Source organism: Hakea prostrata, chromosome 10 (genome assembly GCF_041222555.1).
Source record: "Hakea prostrata isolate BN-2017 chromosome 10, UWA_Hpros_2, whole genome shotgun sequence".
Taxonomy (NCBI): domain Eukaryota; kingdom Viridiplantae; phylum Streptophyta; class Magnoliopsida; order Proteales; family Proteaceae; genus Hakea; species Hakea prostrata.
In genome coordinates, this window is record NC_142609.1 from 17,863,933 (window position 1) to 17,874,360 (window position 10,428).

A 10,428-nucleotide genomic window follows, 5' to 3' on the forward strand; every position below is an offset into this window, starting at 1 on the left:
AAGATCCAGACTCGAGGAAGGCAGAAGGAGTTTCGGTTTTTCTCTCTTAACCTTTTTGAGAAACCTCAGCAAACTCGCGCCAGAGGACAGTTAGGGTTTTGTTATCACTATCCGACTGTTCGGAAGGAGGAGAAGCAAAAGCTTCACTACTATTACCAACACTGGGTACCAGAGAAGCCCTATTATCCGCCATTACTTGTTTCAGTAAACTACAAAAAGAAAAAGACCAGTAAACTTACTGATTCAGTGAGGCAAAAGCTTGAGAGCAAGAAGGCGCGAAACAGACAACAAAGGTTCAAATTCCAGATAGGAAGAATGAAACCTACGAAGACAACAAACCGCTTTTAAAACTCCCGAACGAGTGTTCGGGAATCTAAACGATCGAGATTGATTTAAAATCGACGATCAAGATTGAAAGACGTTTTGAAAGTTTGAACTCACGAATCCGAAACAGACGTTCGGAAACCGTCGCCTGGATTACGTGAGCCACGACAGATCGACTGCAAGGAGACACGTGGCCTTACCCTCACAACGCTCGAGGAAAAGTGACCACCGCATTAAATGTGATATGACATTTAATGGAGCACGCAGAGTCTATCGCCTGACGAAGAACCCAGTTAAAAACCAAGCCCTCGGGATCGACAGAACGCTTGGTCTGGGGGGCTCGTGATACGGAGAAATTATGATCAGACCAGGTTCATACCTGGTTCGACCCTCGACCCCGGTCGAGACAGAGGGAACCGACTCGCTCCCGAGCGAACCGGATCTAGAAGATGGCTTGCTGAGGAAGAAAACTTATTCAGCTACAACCACGCCCTAATCCTACTTATGGATTAGGGTAATTACCTTAATGATGGCAGACTCGAATTGACGGCTGCCGCTAATCATTATCGAAGGGATAATCATCACATAACCTAAAGAGTTATCTCAGGAGTCCTCTACTAGTACAAACTAGTAGAAGTCTATTGCTCAACGGATCTAACTGTTAAGATCCAACGACTACCCGAAGAAGGCTCAAGTGCATCCAACGAAGGAGATTCGAAGGTACACTCTATATAAACCTCACTACCATACGAGGTGAGGGGATCAAAAACACACAATCTGAGACTAAGGTTCAGATACATACTGATAGACTTAAACTATCAGCGGCTTACGATCTAGATCACCTTTCCCATTTCTTTATTCCTTAGCTCTGTGCTTCTAACAGAGCCGTTTGTGATTAAGTTCATCAACTGACTTAGCCTTCGGAGGTGGACTCCCGACCCCCGCGGTCGGGCCACATCTGACTTTCGTTTTGCAGGTCATCACGAGGAGATCTAAGGGCTGAGCAGATTTTGGACGCATCACCTAGATTCCCAGCGGATGAAACCTAACAACAATTAACAGAATTTCCTGACGAAAATATCACCTTCGACCTGAGAATCATTCCAAATCTGGTAAAGAAGCAAACCATGGTTCCCTCTAGAATATCAGATTCACATTAACTAATAATTGAAGGAAATCATTTCCTACCATTAAGAGAACCTAAACCATATATCACCGTTTGAAGGTTAATCAGAATTTCTTTACATGTATATAATTTATTAGTGTAGTTCTTCAGTCTCATTATTCACAGACTGCCTGGCATGAGCTCGCTGGTAATGATCAGAGGGTAAGAAAGGGGATTTCTCCTTCCCAAACTTAGTCAATTTATTGAGGAATGAGGGCTGATTCACAGATGGGTTTCTCATTATGGACCAACCCAAGAATCAAGTTACTGATTGTGTTCATTTGCAGCAAAAAATGACTCTTTTGTTGGAGACCATCCTCTTTGAGTTTTTTATTTTTATTTTTTATTTCTATATAGATAGAATGATATGATTAGGTCTGAGCTACAAAGGTTTGACATGAAATGAAAATATCTGAAAATTGGAAGATTTGATTTGAGATAAGAGTGAATTTTTTTTTTTCTTTTTTCTTTTGGCAACAGATAAGAGTGAATTGAAATTTGGAAGATCTAGGTGGAAAGTTTTTCTTTACATAATATGCACCAGCTATTTTAGGAATTATTCTTGTGGTGGTGCACTACTATGTACAACAGAGATTTTTTCTTTCTAAGTCAAATCTATATTTAATACCCAATAAATGTATTTTGGACTATAAATTCAATCAATATGGTGAAGCTGGATGACAGAATTAGGTATTATTCTAAGTGAAGAGTGGTAGTAGCTAGCAATGGAGGGCACAAGAAAGATGAAAGCAATTTTATTAGTATTTTTAGTTATGTCGTTTGTGGTTTCCTCACAATGTAATTTCTTCGGTGACGTGAAGAAATGCGCTGAGTGCATCCAATGCCTACTGGTTAAGCATGAAATTCTTGCGTGTGCATCTCCTTGTTATAAATGTATAACTGGGTCTAAAGCTTCGCATAAATTTGAAACAAATTTCCTTTGCCCCAGCAATTGTGCCCAATCTTCTTGCTCCAACTACATGAATGGTACACATTCTCTCTCTCTCTCTCTCTCTCTCTCTCTCTCTCTCTCTCTCTCTCTCTCTCTCTCTCTCTCTCTCTCTCTCCACATGCACACAACACACACACATATATTGTTGCTTGACATTGTGAGATAACTTGTAATTCTTTGTATTGCAGATGAAGTCAAATTAGAAGGGTGCATGACTTCTTGTTCCGAAAGCTGTGGAAGCTACTAGGCAATCTACTGAAGAACAAGCAACACCGTATATGAAAAATGGTTGGTTTTGGGATTGAAGAATAATGTAATGTTGATAATAATGAAGCCTTCATACATGCCTAGATGGCTATTTAATTAATTTAAAAGGGTGTGCCAAGTCATTTGGCAACTTGTTAAAGCATTTTGTTCTCTTATTTTTAAGTTGACGTTTGGTCTCATACTTCCATAGATGTTACTCACTAGTTTTGAAAAGCTGCAGGTAGTATTTCTACAGGAAATCATGGGTGGGAACTTCTCATTCCTTTTGTGCAGTTCAAACAATTACAGTTAGATCTACAATAGTTAGTTCTGATTCGGATTTTTGAACCCATGTCCATCTGAATTACATTGGACTAAGGGTCTCCCCCATGCGTATGTAGGAAATGTGAATGTTATCCATCAAGAATTTCATAGTACTAAAAATTTCCAAAAACCCCAGAGTTAACCTTTCAAACTTTGTAACTTTTCCCAGAGATTGGAAATCTTCGCATAATCTAAAACATTTTTAATATTTTTTGTTCATCTCACCATTCCTATTATAATCTGACATTTTTATTTTTTGGTGGCATACTTATAACTTGCTAGATTGTCCACTTGTAACAAGTCTAGTGAATGTCATCTCATGTGCATTTACATATGTGAAAACTACCTATAGTTCGTCATAATGGACGGGATCCTTTTTTGGACTTGAAAGGAGGGAGGGATCAAAGGGGTTGAGAAAAGAGATATTGAAAAGTTTTAGCCCTAAAGGGCTACTGTGGGAAAAGAAAGACTAAAGAGCAAATTTCTATCAATCTCTTTTTTTTTCTCGCTAAAAGGATCATTATATTAAGCGAAGAAGAAATATTAAAAGTACATCAATTAATACCATATAAAGAACCAACCTCCCTTACCCGCAACAACTGTTGCCCCCAATACACCCTTCCTCACTGGTTCCTACTCAGATTAGAAAACCACTAACTTATAAAATGAAATCTAGGACGTCTAGAGGCATCCACATCAAGTTCATTAAGGATTGAAGCTGACCAAGGAATGTTAATATCAGAAGTTCCTGTTCTAGCTGCCGAATTTGCCAAAAAATTTGTCACTGTATTAGTTTCACGATAGCAATGTGAAATCTTCCAATCTATAGTCAACAAATATTCTTGTAACTCTCTCCACATATGAAAGAAATACCAAGGTATTTTCTTCTGCTATATTAAAGTCACCACAGCTTTTGAATCACTTTCTACCCAAAGCTTTTTAATTTGTAAATGCATTGCCCAACGTAATCCATGAATGAAAGTTTCCAATTCAGCCTCAAAGTTGGTTTTAACATTTTAAAAAATACTGAAATTGAAAACCACCGCAGCAACTTCATTTCGAAATACTCCTCCACCACCAGACCTTCCTGGATTGCCTAAAGAAGACCCATCAATATTTAGTTTAACCCAACCTACAGCAGGAGGACACCAAAAAATTTATTGTGGAGGAGCAGCACAAAAAACAGAGAAGTGAAGGCCCAGTTTTCTTGCATCCGAAAAAATGGTAGGAGTTACTTTTCTTCCATCCATTTTAAAGCCAAACTGTACTAAGTCTGAAAAAATTAAACTCACCACCTCATCAGTCCTGAAATTTAAATTTTCAAATGGATTTGATTGTGGACCATCCAAAGAAAGTATAAAAGCAAACAACATCCATTAATCCAAGCAGTCTGTAAAGGAAACTGTGAAGCCTGGTGTTTCCAAGCCTTGAACGACTCTACAATCGAATCTTATACTGTCCAACTATAACCAAACTTTGCTGCAAAAGCTTCTCCACATCCACGTGAAAAATGAGCAGTGAAGAAAGAGATGTCCTATGTCCTCTGAAGCTTTACCACATAGATTACAACGAGAGGCCAACATAATCCCTTTCCGAGTCAACAAGGCATCAACAGGTAGCCTATCATGAAAAAGTCTCCAACAGAAAACTTGTTGTCTAGGCTGCAAAGAAGTCTTCCAAATACTTTTAGCCCATTCCAGTTGTTCTCCTTTTCTATGATAGAGATCCCATGCCGATCGAAAACTAAACTCTCCCCCCACCGAACCTTGCCAATGACAAACATCAATAAAACCAGCACAAGGTACAGAATATAACATAATAAGAGAGATTACCTCTTGAAATTTGGCATTGTCCACTGAAGGAAATCTCCACTCCCCTTTCTGTAAACAATCTGCAACAGTCAATTTCAAATGACCCTCTAAATCTAGAGGAATACCAACATAATCTGCAATGGTAAAATTCCCCAACCATCTGTCAAACCAGAAATTTATATTCTGACCATTTCCAACTGACCACCATTCATTAGCTTGAACAAAACCCAAAACCTTCCTCAATCCCAACATCAAAGATGACTGCTGCCCATAAATCTTTAAATTTCCCCTTTTGTCCACCATCTTCCCCTTTAAAAAATGAGCAAAAATAGAGTGCTTATGTTTAATTGTCCAAGCCAACTTGCATAAGAAAGAAAAATTGACATCTCTTAATCTCCGAATACCCAAACCACCCTCACATTTTTGAATACATACTTTTTCCCAAGACACTGTAACCTTCTTCACAGCCTCTATATTCCCTGTCCAAATGAAGTTACGCATCCAAGTCTCTGCTTGAGAAATAATAGAGCTAAGCCACCAGTACTGAAAAATTGGCATGCTAGAAATAACTGAACGTACCAACTCCACTCTACCTGCCAAAGATAACAGCTTTCCACACCATCCTTGTAGCCGATTCTTAATCTTGTCTAAAACTGACAGCAATCTGACACGAGTAACTCTTTCTTTAAAAATATCTATCCCCAGATATCGAGTAGGAAAGAGAGCAATTGGGATATTTAATATGTCCACAATTTTCTGTTTTCGACTAGGAGGCACACGTCCAAGAAAAAGCTTACTCTTCTCCAAACTAATATGTTGACCCGGAAATTCTTGATACTTCAATAAGAAATTTTTCAAAGCTTTAACATAACATAAAGAAGCATTTGAAAAAATAAAAATATCATCAGCATACATCAGAACGGAAGGAACTTCTACTCCCCTGGGACCTAGCAAAGCTCTCAATCTACCAGCAGCTATCAAAGAATGAATGCCCCTGCATAGTACCTCTTCTGCAAGAAGAAAAAGAAGAGGAGATAAAGGGTCCCCTTGCTGAAGCCCTTTCTCAACTCCAAAGAATCCAACTGGTCCCCCATTCAATAAAACTGAGATTCTAGTAGACTGAAGCATCTCATGAATCCAACCAACCCATCTATTTGAAAATCCGAAAGCCTTCAAGACCAAGAATAAAAACTCCCATGATAGAGTATCATAAGCCTTCATAATATCAATCTTAATTCCCATCCCTCCCCCTCTAACAGAAGAATGTAAAATATTTGTAAGTTTAGAAGCGACAACAATATTTTCAGAAATCATCTTACTTTTCTGGAAAGCTCCTTGATCCTCAGAAATAAGCTTAGGCAAAAGATGACTCAGCCGAGAAGCCATTATCTTTGACAATGCTTTGCAAAAAATATTCCCCATACATAGAGGCTGAAATTTGTCCAGTGTAGCTGCATTCTCCACCTTGGGAACTGAAGTGAGGAAACAATTATTTACCCCTTTCGGAAGCTTTCCTTTTCGAAAGAAGGATCGAACAGCAGCCCCAAAATCGGCTGAAAGAATATCCCAGCATTTGCGGAAAAAACTTCCCGGAAAGCCATCTGGTCCTGGAGAACTGTCAGGATCTAGGTCCCATACCACTCCTTTGATCTCCTCATTAGAGGGCAAACCTTCAAGTAATAAATAATCATCATCCATCAGCACTTTTGGAATCGCAGACAACAACTCTGGGTGTCCCAAGTAGGAACCAGCTTTATGATAGTTTTCAAAGTAAGTCACCGCATAATCCTGCAGTTCAACCGAACTTGATGTCCAAGTGTCATCCATTCTTCGCAAAGATTTAACAGAGTTTTTATTCCTTCTAAGTTTAGTAGAGAGATGGAAAAATTTTGAATTCCTATCTCCCTCCCTCAACCACCTGATCTTTGCTTTCTGCCGAAGAAGAGAGTCCAAAAGATCCATTGCTTGTACAAGTTTTGACTTCAAGGAAGCCTCTTGATCAAAATATTCATCTGTCATATCAAGTTGATCAATATTAGTTTGAAAGGATGCTAGATCTTTCTCCGCTTGCTGTACTTCAATAAAAAGATTAGGAAATGTCATTTTTGCCCAAGCTTTAAGACGCTACTTAACATTCTTCAATCTCTGTGCTAGTACAAAAATGGGATCACCAACAACCGGTTCCACCCAAGCAAAACGAACTACCTCCAAAAAAGAATCGTCAGTCATCCAAAAATTATTGAACCTGAAAGGAGAGTTTACTGGTTTAACACCTTTGTCAACAAAGACACAAATCGGAGAGTGGTCAGACGAGTGTGTCGGAAGAGTGATCTGTTTAGAATCACCAAACAACTCTAACCATCTGGCATTGAAGAAACTTCTATCAAGGACCGAACGAACATTACCAACTTTGCGTTGGTTTGACCATGTAAATTTCCTACCCGAAGATGGAACTTCAAAAAGCTCACAAGCATCAATGGTAGCCTGAAAATCAGCTGCTGCACCCAATTGGAATCTTCTTGAACCCCTCCTTTCAGACACCCGTAACTCTGCATTAAAGTCCTCCATAAGAAAAAATGGTAAGCTGGACAAAGGGAGAGCAATAAGATCCTCCAAAAGCCGTCTGCGATCAGATCTATCACAACAAGCATGAACCACTGATAGACCAAATTGGACACCTTGCCACTCGAATTGAAGAGAAAGTTGTTGGTTAGATGAAGAGAGAACAGAGGGCCGCTGCAACTCTCTCTTCCAAAAGACCCAAAGATTCGGAACTTTCTCCTGCCGAAAATTATACACAAAATTAAAAGAATATCCCAATCTATTAATAAAGAGAATTGGGCACTTACTAACATTCACTTTTGGTTCAGCGACACAAAAAATGTCTGGTTGATGAGTAATTAACAGCATTTTAAGGGCCCTCCTACCAGACGCATTACCAATGCCGCGAATATTCCAAAAGAAAAGCTTCATATCAATAGTTACAAAGCAGCACTTTCCTCTCCCAATGAGAGGCTCTTATTTACTGTAGAGACTTTCCCTAAAGCAGCATCTACCTTCATGAATTCCTCTGCCAACAAACCCTTTTTACTTGTAGCCACTTTCTTCACTGCATGAGCCTTCTTAGGACGACCAGGCTTCCGACGAGGAGAGCCTTCATCCCTCATTGAGATAGAAGACGAAGGAGGAGGAACAACTTCCAATTGTAGCGTTCCATCATTTTCAAATATGGCCGAACTCTTCTGGGCCCCATTAGAGTCCAACGCATTCTCCCTAGTTGCCACGTCAGCCCCTTTCTCTCTAAAATACCTTCCTTCTTTGGTCGAACCTCTTAGTGCATTTACAGCATTGGGTCCCACCAATGAATCCCCCAAATTAAGGTTTTCAAGTAGAATAGAACTCTTATCTGCAGCATGACCTGTTTGAAATTCAAAATGCTTGGTCGAAACACACCCTTCATTCTTATCAATGGGTCCCACAAATGAATCCCCCAAAGTAGGGTTTTCAATTTGAATAGAAGTCTTACCCGCAACATGATCATTTTGAAATTCAAAATGCTTGGCCGAATCACACCCTTCATTCTTATCATTGGATCCCACCAATGAATCCCCCAACGTAAGGTTTTCAATTTGAATAGAAGTCTTACCCGAAACATGGACATTTTGAAATTCAAAATGCTTGGCTGAATCACAATCGTCAATCTTATCTTCGGGTCCCACTAGTGAACTCTCCAAAGGAGAGTTACCAATAAACTTAAAACACTTATCTACATCTAAGGATTTTTGAAATTCAAAATTTGTGGCCGAACCAATAACCACACCATTTTGAAAATCAAAACCGTCAACCAAAAGAAGTTTCCATGAGATTTAGAACTCTTATCTGCATCAAGGATTTTTTGAAGTTCAAAAGGGTCGCTCTCTTGGCTAGGATTCGAAGAAGAATGATTTGAAGAAGAGTCCTTACCCAAAACCAACACCTCATTATCAGAAACCCCTTGATTTAAAAAAGAATTAACTAAATTCTCATTGGCCGACGGAGAGTCCACTAGCCCTGCCTCCACTAAAGCCGCATGAACCACTTGAGAGGACGAATTACTCTCACCCTCAAACTCCAGCGTCTTTGCAATCCTAATAGAATTAGGACCTTCATTCAGAACCGCATCTTCATGCGCCAAGTGATGAGGAACAAACTTCTCTTTAGCCGAAGGAATATTAACATTGCAATTTTTGCCCAAATGACCTTCTCGATTGCATCGAAAACATCTTTGAATTCCATCCTCATAGATCACCTTTTGAATGAAGCTGAAAACACGTGTAGAACCAGGTTCAAGGCGTTCTATTTGAACTTCAGACACAGGCTCAGCTTCCAATTCTAATTCCATCAGAATTCTCGCGTAATGTCCCACAGAACCAAGACGAGTACGACGGTCTAATGAAACAGGACGACCTACCGTCTTAGCAATAGAAAGTAATACCTTGGCATGCCAGTATTCAAGAGGAAGATCAGGGAAATGAATCCAAACCAGTTTGGCAGACGGTAGAGGAGCATGAATGTTAAAATCCGGACGCCAACGTTGGAATCGAATCAGTTGATTGCCAATATTCCAGACACCTCTTCTCCAAACTTCTAACAAATCTTCCTCACATCTAAATTGAAAAATCACGAAACCCTTTCCTAAGGAATGAAAAGAAACTCCTTGTTTCAGTTTCCATGATTTAGAAGCTAGATCACGTAAAGCATCCATTGTTGTCTGATGAAAGTTTGCCCTCCCAATCAAGGAGAAACGAAATTGAGTACGCTGCAACTCATACTCAGATTGAGGAATAACAATACGCCGATAAGATCCAGCCTGCATAGGGGATGGGAGGGAATCAATCTCAGGCATAATGGAAGTCCCTACCACCCCCAGCGTAAGATCTCCCACCGTCCATCTTCTGAGAGAAGCCATTAGCAGCCCTATCCGAAGACCTATGCGCACCATCTTTCTCCAAAGCTTCTTTCTTCAGAGTATCTCTCTCCTCCATCTCTTCTCAGCCTCCAAACGTTTTTTATGAAAAGTACAATCTCTTTCAAAAATTTGGACCATTTCTCGATTTGTGCGTGTCATCCTTGCACAGGGCCATGCTAATCTTCTCTGTATCGTTCCAATTTTATCGGATGTCTCCGAAGAGACAAAATTTGAAGTATATAAATGTTGCTAGAATGAGGTTTGAACAAATCCCCCCCAAAAAAAAAAAAAGACATTGTGAACCGGCATTCCTAAAATCATCAACTTTGTAGATTCCATCCTTCCAAATTGCAAAAGAAGTCCTGTGAATCTTGGTCAAATCTTATCCACCATTTGCAACATCCACCCAGTATGAGTGGCCCAAGGGTATGAGGAGTTGAACTTGGGACATCATGCTTCCATACAAGATCATCCCTTGCCAACCCTACCATTCTAGTTGTTCAACAAATATACAACCAAAATTGTAGAGAAGCTATTGTGTTTGACGATAAACAACTCCCAAGTGTCAACAGCAATAGATTGATCCATTAGCAATCAAACCTAAAAAAATGTAAGGAAGTTACAAGCAGTAGATCTATGGAAACAAGCTTAAAAATTT

General features: G+C 39.6%; 1 protein-coding gene and 1 non-coding gene across 2 annotated transcripts; both read right to left on the minus strand.

The window, feature by feature from the left end:
• Window positions 1-6,946: 6,946 nt before the first annotated feature.
• Window positions 6,947-9,770, minus strand: LOC149002205 (uncharacterized). Its single transcript, XM_089138663.1, has 3 exons — window positions 8,786-9,770; window positions 7,808-8,240; window positions 6,947-7,457 (listed from the first exon to the last, which is right to left on the minus strand). Exons 1-3 carry the CDS (start codon window positions 9,768-9,770, stop codon window positions 6,947-6,949), a joined length of 1,929 nt encoding a protein of 642 aa, XP_088994789.1.
• Window positions 9,771-9,893: 123 nt separating this feature from the next.
• On the minus strand, window positions 9,894-9,995 carry LOC149002206 (U6 spliceosomal RNA). Its single transcript, XR_016170619.1, has one exon. It is a non-coding gene; the product is annotated as a U6 spliceosomal RNA (small nuclear RNA).
• Between the last annotated feature and the right edge of the window lie 433 nt (window positions 9,996-10,428).

What these genes read in the sequence shown, in the direction of transcription:
- LOC149002205 (XM_089138663.1), bottom strand. Translation starts at nt 9,770, where the DNA reads ATGGCTTCTCTCAGAAGATGGACGGTGGGAGATCTTACGCTGGGGGTG. An exon ending in TAATGAGGTGTTGGTTTTGG is followed by an intron (nt 8,241 to 8,785) that starts GTAAGGACTCTT and finishes AATTTCAAACAG; the next exon opens with GTCATGCTGCAGATAAGAGT. An exon ending in GGAGAGGAAAGTGCTGCTTT is followed by an intron (nt 7,458 to 7,807) that starts GTAACTATTGAT and finishes TTGTTGTGATAG; the next exon opens with ATCTGATCGCAGACGGCTTT.